Genomic DNA, 23,780 nt, shown 5'->3' with positions numbered 1-23,780 from the left:
AGACTCAGGACACCCAACACACATGCACAGAGGGGTGGAGAAGCATGCAAAGAACTTATCGGAAACAATATGATTGTTCTCAGAAGTATAATGCATATGTACAGCTTAAGCATGTATGTATAGCTACAGTCTGAAAGCAAGGCACGTGAAGGGCTTGGAGAACATGCCTACAAGGAGAGACTGAAGAAACTGGAGCTGTTCAGTCTGGAGAAAAGGAGGCTGAGGGGAGACCTTATTGCTCTCTTCAATATGTGAAAGGTGCTTACAGCGAGGGTGGGGTTGGTCTCTTCTCACTGGTGACAGGTGAGAAGAGAGGGGAAATGGCCTCAAGTTGTACCAGGGTAAGTTTAGGTCGGATCTCAGGAAACACTTCTTTACAGAAAGGGTTGTTAAGCACTGGAATAAGCTCCCCAGGGAGGTGGTTGAGTCAGCATCCTTCGATGTGTTTAAAAACCGTTTGGATGTGGTGCTCAGGGACATGATTTGGCAGAGAGTTGTTAAAGTTAGGGTAGTGTGGTTAGGTCATGGTTTGACCTGATGATCTTTAAGGTCTTTTCCAACATCAGTGATTCTATGATTCTATAGGTGGAGCTACCCCCAGTGCATCTGGTGGTGCAGTGAAGGAGTGCCTGCCTCTTGATGCTACATTGGTGTTAAGAAGCTTCTCAAGGCTGCATTCTGTTACCACAGTGTCAATAAAATAACTTTACTGGGGGTCAGTAACATTCTTCTCTGCTAACGTTCCCTCACGCAGATGCAGAACCACTCCGTGCCAGCCTCCAAACTGAGTGCTGCAAAACAGAATTGCTTTTCCATCAACCACATTACAACATCCAGAACCAGCCTCTGAGGCTTTGGGAATGAGAGGAATGCCATCCACCCCGGCTGTTACCAGACTTAGTTGTCCTTCTGCTGCTTCTCCCCCATCTCTCCCTTGCCCCAACTCTTTTTAAAGCCAGGATTCCAGTGACCCCATGATGTGGAGTTCAAAGCAGTGACCCACTGGACAGGCAGGTGGGAGCAATTACTAGTGCGGCTGTTTGTAGGGACCCGAGGGGACGGTATAAGCCCGGGGTTATTTTGACAGCTGGTGTTATTGGGGTCACGCTGAAGCGTTTGTGTTTTCAGCGCTAGAAATATTTACTTTAACACAGGCAATGTTTTGGGAAAGGCGGTCTTCCTTCACCCGAGTGATTCCAGCCCTCTCATCTTTTAAGCGTTCCTCTGCCCTCTCGTGGCGCAGAAGCACTCAAGGCTCTTGTACTGATGGCGGTGCCCCCACTATGCAGGTGCACATCCACAACCCCGGTTGCCAGGGCCGCACCTCCCGGGACAGCGGGAAACGGGAAGACGAAGCCCGCAGACCGCGGAGGCGGGGAAACGGGCATCAACTGACCGGACCCAAACCGGCTTCCGTGCGAGCCCGCCAGGGGCGGGCTGAGCCGTCTCGCGAGATAGACGTCCCCTCTCGCGAGACTCAGGCAGCGCGCGGTTTTTGGTCTCGCGAGGCGGGTGGCGCGTGGCGGCGGGCGGCCCGCGCGGGAGCTCGGCGTTGGCTGCGCGCGGGAAGGCGGTAGGCGCGTGGTGGCTGCGTGACCGCGGTGCCGCTCGGCGCCATGCCGGCCCAGAACGTGGCGAGCGGCGGCGGTGAGCGTCGGGCCGCGGGCGGGAGCGAGCGGAGGGCCGGGCCCGGGGGTAACCGCGCTGTGTGGTCGTTGCAGAGCCGCCGGGAGCCGAGATGGGGGAGCAGGAGGTGGTGATCACGCCGGCCATGCTGGCCGAGGAGGAGCAGCTGGAGGCGGCGGGGCTGGAGAAGGAGCGGCAGATGCTGGAGAAGGTGGGGGGCTGGGCGGCTGCGGGGCACGGGGCGGCTCGTGCTGCTGCCGGGAGCGTGCCGGCGCTGCTGCTGGTCGCGGCACTGCTCTGAGTGCTCTGCTCGGCTCTTGCCTTCGGGAAACGCGTCCTAAGGAGCTTCGCGTCCCCACCTCGCGGGGCACAGCCGTTCCTGCGTTTCGTTTTCCCCTTGCTGTGTGTGTTGAAATGCTGATGTTAAGCATGTTGGAGGCGTGTTGGAGCAGAGATTGCTCGTGTTGTTAATCCCTGGCATACTGTATCCTGGGGGGGGCAGCTGATGTTCTTCAGCTTCTGGGTTTTTGGAGGTTTCTTTGTTACTTTTGTGGACCCCTCGCCAGGTGAGTTGCGCAGTGCAGCAAAGGAGTCCCTTGTTCCTTCTGTGGGCTGATGGTAAATTACTGCTATGTAAGCATGTGAGAATGCAGCGTGATGAAAAGCGAGCGTCACGCGTCTGGCCTAGTCAGCATAACGGGTATAAAACCCAGCTTTGTTGTTGGTTTGGATGGAGTCAAAGGACGAAGTGATGCCTATTCTGGAGAAATCGTAACAATTTGTTATTGTTTATCGTCTTTGGGTTTTCTGTTTTTCCCTTGAAGTTGGTCAAGGGAAACATCCGTCAAAGGAAGTAATTAGTGGAATAAACAATTCAAGCCCTGCAAAAAAAATGAGTGTTAGCAATGTTATCTCTTGGCATTGCCATCTAGGGTCGGTCCTCCTGGACGCAGGTACTTCCGTTTGAAGGAGAGCAGAAGCAAATAAAAGCTTTATGGAGAATCACAGGAAAGCCATATCACCTCCAAATGACTCGTGGAAATGGATCTTCCTCTCGTTAAAGAGCAGAGTGATAGCTACTTTGTGATTGGGAGTACCGTTCTTGGAAAGTTAAAGGCAACATTTCTACCAGAGCTTTCTTGTCTTGCAGTTTTCCCCATCAGTCAGCTAACATCTGTAAATAGACTACTTGTTAGTCCATTTAGTTCCAGAAAATTCCCTTGTTTTGGTGTCCTAGTGTGCCCTTCCCCCCCCCTCCCCCCCCCCTTCCTTTTGAAGGCTGTAGCATAGATAAGGATCTCCTGAGGCTCTGCTGCTTGCCTTTCCTTTAGTTTCTCTTGGAGATGCTAATTCAGACATTTTCATGTGTTTGACATCTCAATCTAACCAGCAGTTTTGGGTGAATGCTTTTTTACTTCTTGGAGGAGGTCTTGACCTCGGTTTTAAAGATGCCTTGCAGGCTTCTAATTGCAGTATGGAATAAATTCAACGGGTGCCACTTTCAAAAGAGAGTGGCAGTTCAAGCACGTGTATTTTAAAAGCAAAGCAAAATAAGTTACTGCTTTCATACTGCAAATTCACTCGGCCTCTCTAAATTAAGCATTAATGGTTTAGGCTTTAATGATTAGGCTGTTCAAGTAGCTTGCTGATAATGGAAGCGTGTACCTTTTGTGCATGTGGTTTGGGAAACAGTTTGTTGAATTTTGCAAAGTTATTTTTTTCTTCCAGGTTTTATGAGCTGTGAATAAACTTAAATTACCTTCTTACTCTAAATCTGTAATTTGGAAAGTAGACACCTTTGAGCCCTTGAATGCTTTGTCCTACTGCACTGGAAGCGGTTGTACTCAGAGCTCTGTTTACATGTGGGAGCAAATCCAACCTTCAATTACATTAATCTGTGAGCACTCTGGGGAGAGAGAGAGAGATGTGATTGATGCACCCACAAATTGTGGATGTATTATGACTGAAAGAGAATGCTTGTGTGTTTATGAGACAAATGTAATTAACCTGTAAGAGAATCCTTCATTATCTTAAAGGCATTACATATGAAGCATAGAAGTATAAATACATGATGTCTCTGTGTTGGCCAGGCTCGCAGTGCTTGGGACAGGGAGTCAAGTGAAATGCGCTATAAGAGGCTTCAACACCTGCTTGAGAAAAGCAACATTTATTCCAAGTTCTTGCTAACTAAAATGGAGCAGCAGCAACTGGAGGTAGGTGTATTCTTGTCTACAAATGGGATTCCTAAGATGAGCTGCCACCTGTTTGGTTTTCTTGCCATCTAGCATTTTGAACTAAGGTGAAAATAATGTATAAATCTACTGAAGGTACTGCCCAAGGATGAGTGGTGCTTTACATTATGTTCTGAGTTTGTCCTTAAAATATAGAGATAAATCAGACTGGAAAGTGGTGAGACACAACATAAAGGGTAGCACTGATGTCTTTAAAATTCTTCTGTTAGGAAGAGCAAATCAGTATTTCAAATAGGAAATAAAGTTTTAAGGAGACTAGAAAACCTGGAAAGAGGATTAAAAAAAACCAAAACAACAAAGACTTGACCAACAGGAATTGTGTAGCCTATTTGTGTTGTTTACTGATGGCTGAGGATGAGGCCCGTTTTCAGTACACTAATGTGGGACAAATGTATAAATTGCAGTGATCTGAGACCAAGCTGTTACCAATCAAACTTCCATAAAATTATTTGATATTTTTGTTATTTTTGCTTTTTTTACTCTATGGGCTGCTAAGTTCACCCTGGCTTTGTGTCAACTTTATTAACTGTCCCTGTATGTACAAACTTGTGAGAGTTTGAGCTTTAGAGAAAGGAATCTCAGGAGAAGATGCAGGTTAATGTCTGCTCAGAAAAGTGACACTGGCAAGCCACTGAAAGCTCCTTTCTAAAATAATTCTCTAGCTTCTCCTGTCAGCTTGAATTCATGGTTACTGCATTGATAGAGTGCCTTTTTCAATATTACATCTTACATTTCTTCTTCTTATGATTACCAAGGTTCTTTTTTTTTTTCCCCAGGGTCCTTTTGCTTTCAGCAAGTAAAAATAGTAGATGATGTTTAAAAAAAAAAAAAAATCTTAGATTCATCAAGATATGAAAGCAATTCTTCCTTAAAGGCATTTTAGGGTACTTACATTGCTTTCTGTTCCACAATGAACACGAGTGGTAACATGTAAAAAGTTGAAGAGGAGCTGTGTACGTCGAATACTTAATGTAGTAAATGCCATCTCTTGAAGGAGTTTGTAATTGGGAATATCTTTGTTTGGAGTATTTCTAAATTACTGTATTTGAAAGTGTTTAGAGTAGTGACTGACAGACTGTTCAGAGCAGTTGCACTTTCTCACGTAAGTTTTATTTCATGATTTTTTTAAACAATGTCACTGTCAGAATAGAAGTTTGTAGTGAGACTGCACAGACAAGTCTATATGGTACAAGAAATCTGGATTACCAGTGGAATTTGCATCTGTTATTTCTATAATGGATAGTTCTCTTGTAGGTGTTACTTAAGTATCTCTGTCTTTTTAGGAACAGAAAAGGAAAGAGAAGTTAGAAAAAAAGAGGGAGATGATGTTAAAATCTGCCAAGGTAAGATTAGCTAGCTATTTTATGTAACTTTTCTGTATTTAAAGTCTGTCAAACTGCCATATCAATTTTGATCTTCTAGTCAAGGTAAAGAAGTTAGACTTGCCCAGTATTTAACTTGAAGATATGTCTATTTATAGAAATTTTTGAAGATAAAAGATTATTAAAGGATTTTGCTGGGGCCTGTCCTGCTCAATATCTTTATTGATGACCTGGATGAGGGCATTGCGTGTACCTTCAGTAAGTTTGCAGATGACACCAAAATGGCAGGAAGTGTCCATCTGCTTGGGGGATGGAAGGCCCTGCAGAGGGACCCAGACAGGCTGGATGTCTGGGCTAAGGCTCACAGGTCAACTACTTCTCCCCCACCACTAATGATGGGACAAGAGGAGATTCAGGTTGGACATTGGGAAATAATTCTCCAAGAGCAGTAAGGCACTTGAATGGGCTGCCCAGGGGTGGAATTGCCATCCCTGGAAGTGTTCAAGAAATGTTTAGATGTTGTATTGAAGGACATAGTTTAGTGGAAAATATTGATGACAGGTGGACAGTTGGAGTACGTGATCCTAGAGGATTTTACCAACCCTGGTGATTCCATGATTCTATTATACCATGTTTTTTAGCCATGGTAAAACTGTTCAAAACTGTGCTTAATAAAACCACATAGTATAGACTGTCTTACTAATGAGACTTTTTTGACTAATTTTTATTAAAGGCAATGGTATGGATTTGTCTTGAAAGCTGGTATTTTTTTAAGCAATGATTCAATGGTTACTTTTCTTAGTCAACTGAGAGCCTAAGAGCTGGCATACGAAAGCAAGGATGAAAAAGACTGGTGCTTAACTGCTTTTGCTATTTTATTTATAGTAAGCATACTTCAAAAAGCTTTCAAAAATAATGGTTTGAGTCTGATGACATATTCTTCATTTGTGTTGAGATAGATTATGAAACTCTTCCTGTGTTTATTTTCTAGAATCAAAGTCCAGCTGATGGAAAAGAAGAGAAATCAGGTAACATATTAGACTTTGTCTTTTGTCAGTACCAATGTTTTTAGTTCCTTCAACGTTTACTGTGTTGTATAAACTCAAATCTTATGTTTTAGCTACAAAAAAGAAGAGAGGTAGAGATGACGGAACATACAACATCTCAGAAATTATGTCCAAAGAGGTAGGCCACATCTGTAAATGGACTTGTTTGAACTCTTGTAGCACAAATTTTAAGTAATGTCACAATCACTGTATGACATCAGTATTTTTGTTGCAATGCATCCTTATACATTGTCAACAGACTGACAAACAGCTAACAGTAGTCTGTAAGATATTTATTTTAGCAAGGATCTACTTAACAAGCAAACCTATAGAATCAAAATACTTTTTCTTAACACTTTTGGAATGGCGAGATGAGAAGGGAATACATCTTCCTGTTGAATTTCCAGTTACCTCTTGTAATTGAAATGTTTGCTGATGCATGGCCTCGTTTAGAGTCAATTATGATGTATGAAAATTTGTTTAAAGCATGTCCAGATTCTCGAATTAAAAGATCTTCTGGAATACAAATTGTTGTAGCCTTTCACATTCAAAAGCATGTAAGTATAAGGTTTTTTCTTCTTTTCCAGGAAATCCTATCAGTGGCAAAAAAAAGTAAAGTGGAAAATCAGGTACGTTGGCAGATGTTGCTACAGTTTAAACATTTAGAGCCCAAAAGGAGAGGGGGGGGGGGGGGGCTTTCTAAACTTTTCCTGTAAATAAATCTGCTAGCTGTTGAAGTCCTGAGCTATCACTGTTCCAAAGCAGTAAAGAATACTGCCTATAAGGTATTGAAATTTTGCATGAATACATCTGTTTTTATGGTGGCATTAATCCTTAAAATAAGTTCTACTGTTTAGTTGACAGTTACTCAAAATAAATCTTTGTGTCAGGGGCTGTCTTGCTTCAGTACACTATAACAGACAGGTGTAGATTTAGCAAAGTTTTAGCACCTGGTAGAAATATGTCTTAGCTGGGTTTTATTAACGCATTCCACTTGTCACATGTTCCTTGAACATTCCTCTATAGGATGAAAGCTCTGCTGACAACCTGTGTCCAGAAGACCTGCAGAAAAATGGGGACTCAAATAGTGTCATTAAGGATAGATTGTGTCAAGCTGTACGACACAGTGCCAAGCAATTCCTTGATCCAGTGCGGAAATTTAATGGACAACCAGTGCCTTTTCAGCAACCAAAGATTTTTACTGGAGGTGTAATGAGGTGGTACCAAGTGGAAGGCATGGAGTGGCTAAGGGTATGGAGCAACTGTCTACAAAAGTGCATCTGTTGCTGACTGGGGACTGAAACAGAGGGAGAGAGAAACAAGAAGTCTGATTATAGTCGATACAGGGAAGATGAAGGAGGAGAGTTCCTTGTTTTTTTTTTTTCCATGATACGAGAATCTGGTGTTATTAAGTTGTTAATTCTATTGATATGAATTTAACGGGTGGGGAGGATATGTGAGTTTGTAAAGATTTCATTAGGCTTTATTTTTTTTGTGTTTTTCATCTATGTTCTTGTTCAACTCAACTGCTTTTTCAGCCTCTCCTTTGAAGTACTTTATGAAAGTCTATTCATACTTAACTTGAGGGGCAATCTTGGTGGTTTTCTTAAGGGCACGAGTAGCCCATAGGTATTTAGACTCAACTGCCTTGCAGGCCTGACACAGGTGACAGTTTTTAATTTTCTCTGCATTTTGAACACTTTACTAGTAGTATTAATGTAGTATTTTAAAAATGTTTTGTCTTTAAGATTTGAAATTAAAAGCGGGAGAAACATGCGATAAAAAAAAAATGCCCGTGTATTTATTTTCTCCCAGTTTTTCCTTGCAAGCCAAATGAAGATAACTTTGCTTTTTCATTATCAGATCAAGATAGAACTAACTTTCTGCCGCCCATTTCATTTTTCTCCTGGGTTTTCTTTAATTCTTCCAAGAAGCACATGTGTATCCTGTTCTAATAGGCTTTGACTCATCTCACGAGTGATTGCCACTAGACTAACTTGTCTGGAGGAATAAACAGCTTCCATTGTTGGACCCTTACTTATAACTTTCTTCATGAATAATAGAACAGTTAAAAGGCACTTCTGTGTCTTCCTTTCTATTCTGTTGTGAGAGGTTGCTCTTTCAGGTTTCGAAATAGACAGCGTTTGCAGAAAACTGCAAAAGTTGCATTGGTCAGGTACTCTACTATGCTGAAAGTGTTCCTGTAGAAGCTGCTTTAAAAGATAAAACTGTCTTGTTGTGGGGTGGTTGTTTTTTTTCTTCTAGTCAGGTATTTAATAGACGCAAAGCACATAAATGCCAGACTTCAATATATAGGTTTACAGGATGCTTTTCTTATGGAGAAATTTTACTCATCTGATGTGCTTAGTAGAGAATTTCCACTAAGAATTTCCAAATTTCTACAAATGTCTGTTGTTCCTAAGACTTCATGGTTATTCTGTGCTTATATGTCTTTCTTTGTGTGTGCAGATGCTTTGGGAAAATGGTATCAATGGCATTTTAGCTGATGAGATGGGGTTGGGAAAGACAATCCAGTGTATTGCAACAATAGCACTCATGGTGGAGAGAGGAGTCCCTGGTCCCTTCTTAGTATGTGGCCCTTTGTCCACGCTTCCAAATTGGATGTCTGAATTCAAGAGATTTACTCCAGAGGTAAGAGAAATGAAGATTTTTCTTCCATTTTTAATTTTTTTTTAATTTGGATTTAAAAGAGCAAATTTCTGAATCCTTACTGTAATTCTTAGCCATGAAACTTCATATAGAACATCAGTTGAATTGTGGTTGTTCACATGGTTACTACTATGTAACTATGTACTGTGCTGTGGCTTGCTATGTATTTACAGCCACCTTATAAGCAAGTTAATTATCATTGCTATCTCCGTTTGGGCTTACAGCTTTGAATGAGCTTAATTCACCTGATTTCTAAGTCTTTACTTCTTCAGATTCCGCTAATGCTGTATCATGGAGCTCAGCAGGAGCGTCGTAAACTGGTTCGTAAAATTCACGGGCGACAAGGATCACTGAAAATCCATCCTGTGGTCATTACTTCTTTTGAAATTGCAATGCGGGACAGAAATGCCTTGCAGGTACTTATTTTCTCACAAAAATCTGATAACAAGTGGAATGTCTCATCAATAATGGCAGTGCTTTTGAATATACATTTAACAGAACAAAAAAACTTCCTGCATGCTGCCTGTTCAGTGTCATACTGTAGCAGCTATGTTGGCATTCAGTTCTGCCATCGTCTCTTTCATTGGTGACTACTGATTTTTTTTTTTATGCTTTAAGAAGTACTTCAAATAGAATGCTATCCAAAACATGAAGTAAGCAGATAATTACAGCATTTACAGCTGCAGTTTATATATTGCAGCTTCCTTTTATTACCTCTGTGTAGATGATGGAGAGTAGAGACTTGGATATAGAAATATTATGATTTTAATATTGGAATGGTTAGTTTGGTGATGAGAGCTTGTAGTAATTTTGCTGTAATCACCAAAGCTCCCTATATGTGTTCATTGTGAAGTATTAATTGTTCAAGTCTGGCAAAATTGAAACACCACCAAATGCTGCTCATTGGCATGTTTTGATGGAGTAAGCTAAGATTTACTGAAATCTCCTTTCTACTTTTGTAGAGCTGCTTCTGGAAATATTTGATAGTAGATGAAGGTCACAGGATTAAAAATATGAACTGTCGTCTTATCAGAGAACTGAAACGGTTTAATGCAGACAACAAACTGCTGTTGACTGGTACCCCCTTGCAAAACAACTTGGCAGAGCTTTGGTCATTGCTTAACTTCTTGTTGCCAGATGTTTTTGATGATTTGAAAAGGTAGGTTGCAATTTGGTAGTAAAAACTTCTTTCTTTTGTTCTGTTTGGGCACTAATCTGACTCTTTAATTATTAACCTTGTATCAGCATTTAATGAGCTCTTTGATGCTATGGTTGTTGTTTGATATAATTATCTGATGGTAGAGGCTTTGAAATGTGTATTACCTTCACAGTTGTAGTTTTGGAAAGGAAAAGGTAATTGTCGGTTCCTGTTGATAGTAGAAACTCAATTCTGAACTAAAACATGAGCTTTGGGGGAGACAGGGAGATGGCTTCTAATCATAAGGTTTTGGTACTGCTTGAGATTGTGTGAGCTGTTGGAGACAGCTGTGTGAGACAGACAGACACGGGAGACTGATGCTTTTCTGGAGCAGCTTGGGGAGGTCAGGAACATTGCCGAAACAGTCTTGAATTTAACTGAACTTGGAAAATACTATAGACTATATTGAGAATAACAGCATAGTGAATATTCTAGCTTAGACAACTATTTTTATTTATCAGGTTTAAAAACTTAAGCATCCAAACTGACAGGTATGTATTAGAAACATACCTGTTTATCCTCTGTGTGATGGGTACGAGTGCCTTGTTTTTCTTAAATCAAAGTTTGAAAAACTTCAAAGTACACAATGAAGAAGAGTAATAGCTATGAAGAAAACTATTCCCTTTTTTTTTTTTTTGCTTTGTTTTTGTAGCTTTGAATCGTGGTTTGATATCACCAGTATTACAGAAACTGCTGAAGATATAATTGCTAAAGAAAAGGAGCAAAACATCTTGCATATGCTGCATCAGGTTTTCACTTTTATTCTTTATATTGTTTTTTCATGATTTATTTCAGATGTTGGCCAAAATCTTGTTAGTGGAGACAACTTATGGGTGTAAGATTCTTATTGTGGCACCTCAGGACTTTCCTAGACTTTTTTTTCTATGTTTACAGCATTTATAACTGCTGAAAGAAATAACATTCTATTGATAATACTTAGTTTTTGGAACCGAACTGAATTTAGTTAAACTTAATTGCGGTTGCTTGCTTTGGTTTGCCTGAAGATTTGATTGGTATATTGATCTTGTGAAAAGGTAACCTTGAGACAATTTATGCAACTCCAGGGTGCTGAACAGAAAACCTTTGGACAAATTAGTTTTATGATTTGCCTGTCTTCAAAGGCAAAACTAACATTCAAACTCTTTTTAAGAGGAAGAAAAGTAAATGCTTTACAAAACTGTTATTTTCCCCTTGTACGATGATGGTAGGAGGATATAATTGTTGATGACAACTTTATTTATTGCAATTTAAGGTTTATGGCTAGCCTGGAATAATTTTGCTTAACAAATAAAGACAATTAGCTATTTCATAGTAAGATTACTATCATTAATTGAAAATTATTTGAAAGGCCTGTAATGTAGTTACTACTGTTGTTTTATTAAAGACTTCACAATTTTAAAGAAGTCTATGGATGTAGATTTTTTTTTTTTCGAATGCATGTATGACCAGCATGTTTGTAGAAGTCTTGGAGTATCTGTCACTATTTAATAATGAAATATAAAACTCTATAGATTAAGTCCCTTAGTTTAAATTGTGAAAATAACATTTTATTGGTAGATGTTTGTTGTTGTTGTTTTGGTTTTTTTAACCAGTCCTGTTAAGAGCTCTAATAACAGCACAACCTTTCAACATTTCAGATTCTGACACCTTTTCTACTGAGAAGACTGAAATCTGATGTTGCTCTTGAGGTTCCTCCTAAACGAGAAGTTGTGGTGTATGCACCCCTAGCAAAGAAGCAAGAAACGTTCTATACTGCCATTGTGAATCGCACCATTCGGAATCTGCTTGGAAATAATGAGGTATCTGTTGATTTGGGAATGTGCTTACCTGTTTATAGTTGGTAAGCAAAACCACATTGACATGGCTTCATTGCTAGTGTAACTAAAAACCTTTTTTTTGCCTTTTTTGAGTCTGATTCTTTTGTTACTGTTAACGTGAACAGCCTCGGAACTATTAATATGAGTGTCAGTATGTTCTTGGTTACTTGTAGCTTAGCAGGAAAAAAAAAATTTCCTTCAACAGAGTTTCTGCTGTCAAGTCAGTGAAGTATAAATGCAGCTTTTAAAAACTCAAGCACAAGCTCTCGAAACCTGCAATTTAAATTTGGGCTTCTCTTTCTACTTAATAAAATTTTACAGCCCTGAATCTTAAGTGCGTTTTGATGGGGCAGATTGCTGAGACCTCTTTTCAGGATTGAGAATTCTTGGATGAGCATAGTTTAAAATTCAGAGGCCTGTCTACTGTTGATGATGATGATATTATTCCCTACAGGAAGAAGTAGTTGAATTGAGTCCAACAGGCCGACCAAAGCGCCGTAGTCGAAAACTGGTTGATTACTGTGAAGAACACAATGGCTCACCTGATGACTTGGAAAAGTTGATCAACAGAACGCAAGAGGAAGTAGTAAAAGAGAGGTGCCTGCCATAAAAGAATATATTTCTGTTACTGATACTGAGTATCTCCCTCTTAATTTGCCTCCAGAGCTTTGCTTATACATTTTTTTTCTAGGTTTTGCAAGCTTTGCAATATTACAGTGAACCTTTTGACTACAAAGCTCAGTTATGTTTCTAGCTTTATTGGCTCAAAGACAGGACATGGAATAGTCTTTGTGTGCCAATTACAATTAACTCCTGTGTTTTTGCAGAGTTTCTCAGGAATGCTTGGAGCAAAGTTCAGGCTTAGACTGGAGTAAAAGGGGGAAGTGGTTTCCTTGTTTGATTTTTCAAAAATAAATAAGCTGAGATCTGAAACTCAAGTGGCTAGCATGGTTCTTACTGTTATGGTGAGGTATATTGTCATGAAAACATGAAAAATGGTGATTATGATGAGAATCAAGGGCTGGGATTTGAGATAGACCTTGTCAAACTCAAGCTATTGACAGCTAACAAGTCCTTTGAGTGCAAGAAAAGCTAGGGCTGAGCTTAAATTTGGGCATTGAATCGTATTTGTTTAGCTAGATCTTAGTCCAATTTACGCTGAAGTAACTGATAATTAAATGTATGCTTTTGTTAGTTTTGTCACGCTTGGATCCCTTATGTTGGATATAGCTTATAGGTGTGGAAGAGCTAAATAGCTGCATTTGTGGTAGAATCCTGCAATGTGTACATGGGGCTGGGATGGGATAGGCTGAGAGATGATTTCCCGTGTAACAAAAGAAACTATTCCAGATATCTAAACACATCTTCCCAAAAGGGGGCTTGTGTCTATTTCCTTTAATGCTGGATGACTTACACAAGCTGTTGTTTTCCCATTTCTGATTCCTGCTTATCACCCTTTAATATTTTAAACCAGTAATGACAAAACTCATGCCTTCAGTGCTGAGTGTTGTACTAAAAGAAGCTTTGTCTGATAATACTTAATTTATTAACTGAGAGATCTAACTCAGAGATTTAGAGGAAGTTTGAAGCAACATGTGACCCTATTGCTTGATATTCTTTTTTTTTTTTTGTAACATCTAATAACACACAGTGACATTTTCTGTACTAATAAAATGACATCTTTTCAAGGCCAGTGGTAGAAGTGAGCATGCCCATGGATTCAGAAGTGAACCTTAAACTACAGAATATTATGATGTTACTGAGGAAATGCTGTAATCACCCCTACCTTATAGAATACCCATTGGACCCTGCTACACAACAATTCAAGGTACATATTTTCCTTCTTAATCTTTTTAAAATATTGTGGACATCTAGAAGTGATGGATTCTGTACAGCCAGCAGTGCAGAACAACCGTTTCAATGTATTTACGTATGCCTCAGCAGTGTGAGTGAATAATCATTTGCTGCTTCATGCAGCTGTAACTGCAAAGTAACTGTCCCCTTTTAGTCTCCTGTAGTACTTATTCTACATTATGAAGGTGTTTGTCTTCTGGAAGCCAGGTTAATGAACTGAAATAATACTGCCTTCTGTTTAGTTGAGCTGTTTTAGGATCTCCTTGAAAAGGCTTATTTTCAGAACTAAAAATGCTTGTGCTGATGAACTATTCATGATGTAAACTGTATACCTTACAAAAAGGTGTGGTGATAGTTTATAAGAGTGAGGTGTTCTAGGACTAACAATTTCAACTGCATTGTCTGCTTAGAATACGGCATCCTGTCTGCCTCTCAAAAGGGAAAAAAATTAAATAGAGGCCATTTGGTAGTTAATCTAGACAAAGCAATTGATAATACAGGAAAGTATTAAGTAATTTGAGTTGAAAGAATCTTTGATCAACCTGAAGTTGCTTGCATGTTCTCAGAGTAGGATTGTGCCCATGTTTGGTCACGTTTGCTGCTTAGTGTGTGATAACAGATTTGGTTGCACCATGTGGAAAAAAAACTGTCGAAGTCTATCAATGCAAAAGCAATGTGTAAAAGTAGATAACCTAATGCTATCCTGTAGGAATTAACTACAATAAAAAATGCAGGTGGCTTTATGCTTACTTGCAGGACCTACCACCTGCAACTTGTTCAGCTAGTGCTTCCTTGTCTCCAGCAGGTGGAAGCCTTGTGCATTGATTACCAATGATAGAAGCTGGGAAAGAAACAGCAGTGCTTTTCCATGTGAAAAGTATAGAAATGATGAAGGTTTCTCCTTCTGGGAGTGGGATGGAAGCAAATTGATTTTTCCCAAAATTATTTGGGCATATGAAATGCTGGGGTTTGATTTAATTTGATCGTGATTTAAATTATTCAACTTTGCAAAAATTAGTGTTGCTTCCAGTTTTACAATTTTTACTTAAAAAGGTGTGCAAGCTTTTTCAGTTAAAAACTTCCAATCAGCTTTTGTTGGTGTTTCTGATGAAAATCTTGATCTTCTTTCTTTTAATATGCAACCCCCTCTTCTGCGTTTTTTTTTTTTAAGGTTGATGAAGATCTAGTGAAAAATTCAGGCAAGTTTCTTCTCTTGGACCGAATGCTTCCAGAATTGAAAAAGAGAGGACATAAGGTAAAACAGATTACTTTTTTTTATGAGTTTGTCTCCTCGTGACCAAGAATGTTACTAAGGAATCTTCCTCATTACGCAGGTCTTGATGTTCTCACAAATGACTATGATGCTTGACATTTTGATGGATTACTGTTATTTGAGAGGCTTTAAGTTTAGCCGATTGGATGGGTCTATGTCCTACTCAGATAGAGAAGAAAATGTAAGTACCTGTACATGCCCTTTAATTTGATACTGAATTCTGCCTGTTACTGTGTCATTGGGATAAAACTTGAACCAGAATTTAGTCTTTAATGGGCAAAAGATATCTAACATTCTTGCTGCTGCTTAAGCAAGTAGAATCTTATTCCTCTCTAGTGAAAACTGCCAGTAGGTTATGTATAGCTCAACTAAGAATGAATGATCTCTGGGAATAAGGAGGTGAGTTAGCATGTTACTGCATTTAGTAACATGTATCCAGCAAAGGATGCCTTTAAAGGAAGAAAGCAATGCTCTCTTTCAAGGCACTTGGAAATCAGTTTCTGCATTATTCAAAGTGATTGGAAAGCTAAGAGGAATCTCTGTGTAGAAGGAAACTTGACTGTAGGTTGGTTCTTCAGTTGAACAGGCAAACATCTTGGCTTGATTAGTTTCCCAAAGCATTTAAGCTGCATGAACAGCAATAACTGAAGATGACATAGTGCTGGAACAGGCTGCCCAGGGATCTGTGCATTCTCATTCTCTGGAGATACTCAAGATCCACTTAGATATTTTCCTGCAAACCTATGCTAGGGAACCTGTTTTTAGCGGGGGGAGAGGGGGCTCAAATAGATGATAAAGGTCTCTTCCAATTGCTATGATTTTGTGGATATGACTCAAGAAAACCATGGGAGCAAAGGATAAATGCATCAAGCTTTCAAGGGCATCCAGTTTGTTTCTTTTCCTCTCCATTCCTGGTCTGAGTGCCCACCACAGTGTGTTGTGGGTGCAAAATGAACACATTTAACTGCTCTTGTAAGACCTGAAGGAGCTGTGCTGACACTAAGGGTAATCTTTACTTGAAAGTAGTCTAGATGCCAAGTAGGAGGCGTGAAAGTTATTCTTAGTTTTAAAAGGAGGAGGTAAACGTAGAAGCTGGAAGTAACAGTCAAGGTGGCATCAGAATTTTAGATTGCTGCTTTTGTCAGGAAGTGGAAATATTTTTAGGCTCTACCAGCTTTTGACTATGCTTGCCTTGGGGAATAAAGTATCCCTGAATGGTAGATTATGTGGAGATAAAATTGGGATTGGGATAATGATTGGGACTATGTCTCTATAGTTATATATGTATCTGTGTTGGATAGCTCACTTTAATAGAATCAGCAGGTAAGAAAGTAGTTGCTTTACTTTTTAGTCTCATCCTGCCCTAGATGCAGTTTTTAGAAAAGCTTTATTTTGGACTCTGACATTATATGTTACACTCTACGTTCATCTTTTTAAATTCCAAACATAGGTTGATCTTAAAGTAAAATATTGGCTATGTTGTGTTTGATCCACCTGCTGTTTTCAATAGCTGAATTCTCTTCCAGATGCATCAATTTAATAATGACCCTGAAGTATTCCTGTTCTTAGTGAGTACAAGAGCTGGAGGCCTGGGCATTAACTTAACTGCAGCAGATACAGTAATCATATACGATAGTGACTGGGTACGTTGATGGACTGTTTACCTCGCTGTGTGTCATAAAATGCTTTCTTTACTGCAGCTTTTGTTAAACGTTTAGTATGCTGTTATGGTGTAGACCACTTCTGTTACTTTAACGAAGTGTTTTTATATGATGACAACATAATCTGTATATGCAAATATGTTATATATTAAATATACAGTCTAATTTGAAGATGTCTTAGCTTACTGAGCATGATGTTAGAGTTGGTTTTCAAAACCAGTATGTTTGTCCCTGGGTTATACCAAAAGTAGGATTTTTTTTTTTGCTACTATTGTAGATGCACTTGTCTTTCAATTTATTGTTTGCTTGAACGTAGCAACAACCTCAACTAAACTTTGGATACAGAATGCCCATCTGTTGGAAAGGGCATGATATAGATCAGAGGCAGTCAAGCTAATTGGGCTACTCTGGCTGTGCAGTTACAACAGCAGGACTTGACAAGTTTAAGAACAAGTAGATGTAGAGTTATATTATATCATGACTGCTCTGTTTGCTTCTAATATGACTCTCAAAGCTCACTGATTGGAAATGCTGCCTGGGGAAGCATTAAAAAAAAAAAAATTAATGCATCTAATTTTATTTCCTTGTCTACTCAGAATCCTCAGTCAGACTTGCAGGCCCAAGACAGGTGTCACAGAATTGGCCAGACAAAACCAGTGGTCGTTTATCGCCTCGTGACAGCAAATACAATTGACCAGAAGATTGTGGAGAGAGCTGCTGCCAAAAGGAAGTTAGAGAAGCTGATTATCCATAAAAGTTAGTATCTTTCTCTTCTGCCTTCATGTGACCATATGTTTCTTAAACCTCAACAGATCTCTGCTATGCTTTGAGACTCAACATATTTTTTTTGTGTGTGAATAGTTTTATCCTTCCTGTAAGTGGCCATATAGTATCACTCTCTAGAATGTTCTTAGATGCATTGTAGATAACAAGTGAAGGGAAAGCACTTTTGCTTCTGCTGTTTCTGAGGTTACTGTCTTAAACTGATAGGTAAGGAAAAAATAGGGGAGATGGGACAGTGAGCCTACTTGGAATAACTGGAAGCAAAAGCAGATAAGGGAGTACAAGTATGGGGCTTATTTGGAGCTTGTTGGCAAGATGGTAGTTTGTTCAACCCAAATGTTTTAGACTTTCAAGATAGAAAATGTTTAAGCTGGTGGTAAATGACAAGTATGTGTTGACTGTTGTATTAAATCAAATTAAGTGATCCAGATTATAAATGGAAAAGTGACAGAATTATCATATTGCTCGCATTATGATTGCTTATAATAGTGTTCTTCATTTGAACCTACCTTTCATTGTGTGGAGCTCATCAGTAGGTTTTCCAGCTATGCTGGCAAACTTGCTTGAATAGCAAGCCTTCAGTTAAATCTGGTGAAATGAGCAGAGTCTATAGAAATGTGAAAATTCCTGCTAAACTTTATAGAAATTGCAAATCTTAAAGCTGTGAAATGATGGTAGCTGCTGTCTACATCTGTCATCCTTAATTTAAGAATAATCTGTTATAATGACAACAGAATAAGTCATCTTTTTGGAGAAATCAGCCAGTGTTCCAGAACGGAACAGCAGTCCTTGATTTCTTTTTTTAAATTTTTTATTTATTGTGTGTAGAACAGTGGTGATTCTTGTGATGTCTTCATCTAGCTGTTTGTGCTAAAATGTCTGTAGAAAATGATTGAGATGAATCTTCTCTTTTGGAGTAAATTTCTATTTTTTAGGTGCCATAGGAATCTTTCAGTAGCTTTTTCTGTGTACCATATTTGGATGCTAGCTCAGTGTAGCATTTTCCAAATGCTAAGCTCGTTCAAAAAAAAAATATAATTCTTGCAACTTCTGACAATAATTGGCCATATTAAACTGTTGAATTCAAGAACTTCTCATAGTATACTAAGGACCAAAAAAAGAACAAAATGAACTCACTTTTGAGAGGATGTAAAGGGCCTGAAAAACCACATCTGTAACTGTTTACTGCACAGCACACTGCTTGTCATGCCTAAGCTGTGGCTTGCCTTTGGGTTTGGATGAGATTGGCTAATCTTCGTTTGATAGTTCCATAGTCCTAGCTTTAGTCCTTTTGTTGCTGCTGGTTTGGGATTATTGCCAGAGCTGCCATCTGACATTTTCCAGAGGAGCTCATGATAAGTTTAGGTAAGAAAAAATGTTTTGTAATTATTTGTTATCTAGCCTGAAGATGAGTCCGAAGTGGCAAGGCCAGCCCACAAAACACATTTAGATGACTGCCATATATTGAACTAGCAGTGGGAACTAGGACTAGGCAATGTACAGGAAAGAAGCTGACTGGCAAGGGTCATGTCTTCAGTTTTGCAGTAAGCTGAATATTTATCTTGCTGATTGTAAGTGAAGCCTATCTAAATCTTGCAGCTTAAGTTGGGGTATCCCTGGCAGAAGCCTTTGGATGTGTTCTGTAGTTATAAAGGTAATTTATCAAAGTAGCAGAAAAGTTGATGAGTGGATGAGGAAGGGATATCATAAAGCAGACATGCTGAAGTCAGGCCTTTAGGTAGTGTCTATTGTAGGGTGTGTACAGTACAAATGCAGAACCTTAAGAATTGTAGTATCTTGCAAAGCCATGCTTTTGGTTGAGCTCAGTACCACATTGCACATTCTTTTCTTTCTGCTTTCTTTTGTTGGAAATTGTACGAGAAACAGCACAACTTTAAGTTAAATTAGTTGATGTCAGACTAATATGATGTGCATAAACTGTTATCAAACACGTGATGTAAGTCTGTCTTGTTTTTCTGTTACTATTACAGCCCAAGATCTCTACAGTGCTAATTCAAAGCCATGTAGTTTGTGAAATTCTGAAAACTCCAAATGATTAAAGGGGAGAGAGTGTATTGCTAACAGTGCATGACCTGACCTGGATCTTTTGAATCACGGAAGGAGATGTTAATGGGGAAGAGAATCCTATAGCCCAGACCTCACTGGCGCTTGCATCTGATTTGCACTTCTCAGAGAAACAGACAGGAGAATGGAGAAAGAGAGGGAGAGATGGGGAAATGTATAGGGAGGAGTTATGAAACTGAGATACAGGAAAGAATATCAGTGTAGGTGATAAAAGGGTATGATGAGAACTTGCTAATTAAACAGGTACATGTATTAAGAAAAACCAAGGAGGCTTAGCACAGAACAGTAGGGGCTGTATGTTTTCTTGCGGTGTACAGACTGAATTTGGCTTCATCCATGCTTAGACTTAGGTAACAACTTGTATATTTTCAGGATATTTTTACTGACATCCCATCATTTGGTGTAAGCTTAATCTCTTCAAGAATTCAGCCCATATCTGGTGTGTCATTTAGTTGTCTGTCTATCCGTATAACTGAGGGATTTTCTACAATGAAACCACGTATCTTTCACATATTTCCTGTCTTGTAGTGGTTAATACTGCTTACTTTGTTTCAACCAGCTTACATTACAAAGGGAACAAACTTCAGCATCCACCACCTAACTTTATTTGCAAACTTTTTACTGTAAGTAGAACTAATGGCTTTTCTGCTCTGTGTGTGCGTGTGTGCATGTTGAATTGGTGTTTCAATCAGTCCTTCTGCATAGTGTAGGTAGAAAGTGGAAGGCCTGCATGTAAACTTCACACGCGCCATTAATTTTCTTGATTGGTTAGCCTATTAGCTTAAGGTGTGTTTTACCTGAGGGCTGAAACAATTGAACATACAGTTAACTTTGCAAGAGATTTATTCCATCTATGCATCCAGCATTGGTATAACAATTCAAAGAGTGTATTGTTTCTCCAGTTAAAGTCTCTGCTTAAAATTTCTCCTTTCTACAGATCAGTTTAAAGGTGGCAAATCTGGTTTGGCACAATCAAAGAGTTGCCTGGACCCTCAGGAATTAATAGAATTGCTGAAATCCAGAGACTATGAGAGGTATGCAGATTTTAATTTTTTTTAACCATATTTTTATAAGTTACAGCTTGCAAGCAGCTGTCAATAGCTCTCTTGTCTTATGAAGTGTTATGTTGATCTTAAGAGTGAAAAGAATGTCCTAGGGATTCTACTATGTTGAGCAATGAGTTCTGTGCTACATTTACATGCTTTTTTTTTTATTTCTTCCTCAACAGGGAGGTTAAGGGATCTAAAGAAAAAGTAATAAGTGATAAAGATCTTGAGTTACTCTTGGATAGAAGCGATCTTATTGGTAAGTCAAAATTCTCATCTGTGTTGGACAGTGAATTCCTGGTTTTGTTTTTTCTAGACAGAAAATTCATTTAAAAAACTGTTGTAGCTTCACTTCCCTATGTCTGTGTTGACATGCTTTTTAGCCCTTTGCTGACATTGCCAATAGGATCTGCTGAAGATGATTTAAGCAGAAGTATTCCAGAGAACTTCATTATGTGTAGTATTCCCTGAGCATAGTGTGAAGGAAAACCAGATGCTCTGCAAAGCAACGTTTCCTGCAAATTGCTGAAATTGGCCAAAACATAAATCATCCTCAGAAAAGAATTTCAGCAAATCAGTTGGAAAATCATAATTCAAAATATAGTCTCACAGTACTTTTTAAAATTACATTGCACTTCCAGTGGATACCTGTGATTGCAAACATTAGGAAAGCCTAGACCATTGCATTTTAGAAAAGAATTTAGTGAAGCTCTTGTGAGAAGCTGTGTAGTTTCTTGCATTCTGTTTTGTTCTATGGGAGATATGACTTTTGAGAGATTTTAAAACTGCTCATTTCCCACTGTTTTTAGACATACAATGGAGTTTTTTCTTAAAGCACACAAACAAAATATTTTCAAGCACAAACTTGAGTTGCTGACTGTTTATGAAGTAGCAGAATTATGTCCTTGATGGTAACTTGTTTTCCAAATCCAGATGAAAGAACAGTACATTGAACTTTTTACTCTGCATTACTGTACTTGTAAAGAAAGGTTGCAAACAATTCACCTATCACTGTTGTGGGTTTTTTTATTCTAGATCAAATGAAAAATTCTGAAACAATTAAAAAGGAAAAAATGGGTGTCTTCAAGGTCCTAGAAGAATCACCAGGTTCCAATGCAGAATGTGTCTTTTAAACGTGCAGGTGGCCTGTAATCTCAAAGGACAAATGTGTGACATCTGTAAGAGACCGATTTCAGTCATTACACATACTGATCCTTTACTCTAACTCTTTATGGCCGTTTTTCAAACCCCTCAGTTCTTTCAGTGAATTTTAATGTGTTCTAAGGTGTAACATTTGATAGGTTCATGTTTGTAGCTTTGTTAGCCTATGATAAAGAATTGAGAAGATGAGCATTTCACGTTTTCAGTTAGCTTCTGTGTTCAGTGGTAAAAACTGGCCAAGTTGTGTAAAGTCTTCCTGTGGAAGTCCTAAAACACTTTTTTTATATGGTGTTGAATATGATTTTATTGGGAAGGGAAAGAACATGTTGCAAAGAACTGTGTAGCTTCTGGTTCTTGTTGGTTTTTGTAATTTCTGCAAATTATTTTGATAAATAAATGTTTGGTTTGTCTTAAGGGTTTCTTGGCTGAGGTTTATAAATAAGCACAGCTTGCATGATGTCCGTTATTCTTTATGTACTCATGTAACCCAATTTCACACATCTAAAAGAAATCCTAAGCTGTAACCTTTTCTGGTGTACAGGTCAGTTCTCTAGTGGTCAGAGTGCCCCTTCAGAAGCACATAGGGGGAGCTATGGGCACTGGAAAGGGAAAATGGACAATTCTGTCTAGAGAGTACTTTCTTGGAAGAGAGAGTTTGAAACTTCACTGGGCGCAGATAAATAGATATATTATGCAAAATCCAAATCACCTGGAAACTTGGTAGTAGATAACACAGCAGGTGAAGTATTTAATTTAGTCACTTTGTGAACATTTGTAGAAGGCACCTTCTATATAAAAACAGGTTCAGTGTCAAAGGAGTGTTACTTTCTTGCAGGTATGAAATTCTTGCTGTCCTTAGAGCAGTCTGTTACCCTGAATTGGAGATGGATCTGCAACTAATATGAAATGACTCTGTACTCTTATGGAAGCGTGGATAAACAAAACTCCGTTAATGAGTAGACTGACTTTGACCTTTGCCTATTGAAAGCCTTGTCTTGCTTCTAATTCTTCCTAAAAATGCCTAAACTAGCATTAATGCTGAGGGTAGCATTAGTGGATAAGAGTCGCTGTTGAGTAATGTGTTACTGAGAGAGAATTGTTTTGTAGAGCTGTGGTGTTTTTTTTTTTTTTAGCCCACTTTCAGAAGGTGAAAGCAGTGCAAGTTTTGCACTTACTGTTATAGTCAAACCTAATGCTCGCTGGTCAAAGCAAACAGTATTTTCTTATCATGACCTTGGATTTCTTGAGCCTTCAGTGAAGGATAGTTTTCTTACTTGTTATCCTCCTGAACTATGAAAGGGCAATCCTACCTGCGCTTCAGAGAAGGCCAGAGTTTGTGCACTTATTGTCTAAAAGCAAGGTCTGAGGCCTTTTCTGGTGTTTTGGAAAGTGGCCTCCTTTTTCACAGGTGAAGATGCAGAAGTAAATTTGGGACTGAGAAGGTAAGGATTCTTAGGCAGGGGTGGGGGTGATTGATGCTAACAGTTATAAATTGTTTTGGATGAAGTAATGACCCCTTTGTTGACCATCAGGAGGAAAACATGCTTCAGCTTGATGGACAAATTCTTGAAGCACAGACTTGAGAAGCTGTGCTCCTTGTCACATGCTGTGCCTAAGCACACTCAGCTATTGTTCCTCCACTGAGAGTGGGGGGGAGATGCTGGAGTTGTTAAGACCAAATGCAGAGGCAGAGAGCTGGGACCTCAGTACACTTGTTACTACAGTCTCTCTATATGCAGAATTTAGGCCATGTCCATGAGGAGTAGCAGGGCCCAAGCACCACCTGCTGCAGCAGGAGAAGAGGCAGATGCTGCAGTGGCAGGGAGAGGCTATAACCAAAATCCCAAGTAAGTCTGTGTTAAAAGTGAGTCTGCTTTGTGCCATGCTGCACACCCATGTGAGCCAGGCCCTTTTTGGGAGGATGCTTGCTGAGACTGCCTAGCACTCTCTTCAACTGGGTGAGTGAAAGTTTCTTATTTCTGACTT

At 39.2% G+C, this 23,780-nt stretch overlaps 1 protein-coding gene across 2 annotated transcripts; it reads left to right on the top strand.

Moving 5' to 3' along the window:
• The first annotated feature begins 1,452 nt into the window (after positions 1–1,452).
• Positions 1,453–23,681, top strand: HELLS (helicase, lymphoid specific). Of its 2 annotated transcripts, none has more exons than XM_031603076.2 (22): positions 1,453–1,573; positions 1,722–1,837; positions 3,717–3,839; positions 5,162–5,221; positions 6,192–6,228; positions 6,321–6,385; positions 6,834–6,875; positions 7,273–7,497; positions 8,716–8,898; positions 9,189–9,332; positions 9,879–10,075; positions 10,767–10,863; positions 11,752–11,913; positions 12,386–12,528; positions 13,621–13,759; positions 14,957–15,040; positions 15,120–15,239; positions 16,585–16,701; positions 17,316–17,475; positions 20,525–20,621; positions 20,816–20,892; positions 21,669–23,681. In XM_031603076.2, exons 2-22 carry the CDS (start codon positions 1,739–1,741, stop codon positions 21,764–21,766), a joined length of 2,469 nt encoding a protein of 822 aa, XP_031458936.1. In that variant the 5' UTR covers positions 1,453–1,573; positions 1,722–1,738; the 3' UTR covers positions 21,767–23,681. The 2 variants fall into 2 exon arrangements, with proteins under 2 accessions (XP_031458936.1, XP_031458935.1); XM_031603075.2 differs by having other exon boundaries at positions 1,495–1,647; positions 21,669–23,680.
• The last annotated feature ends 99 nt before the right edge of the window (positions 23,682–23,780 follow it).

This window comes from Phasianus colchicus, chromosome 8, assembly GCF_987193195.1.
Source record: "Phasianus colchicus chromosome 8, bPhaCol1.hap1.1, whole genome shotgun sequence".
Classification (NCBI taxonomy): domain Eukaryota; kingdom Metazoa; phylum Chordata; class Aves; order Galliformes; family Phasianidae; genus Phasianus; species Phasianus colchicus.
The sequence above is the reverse complement of the archived record's forward strand: the minus strand, read 5'-3'. Positions and strand labels throughout refer to the sequence as shown.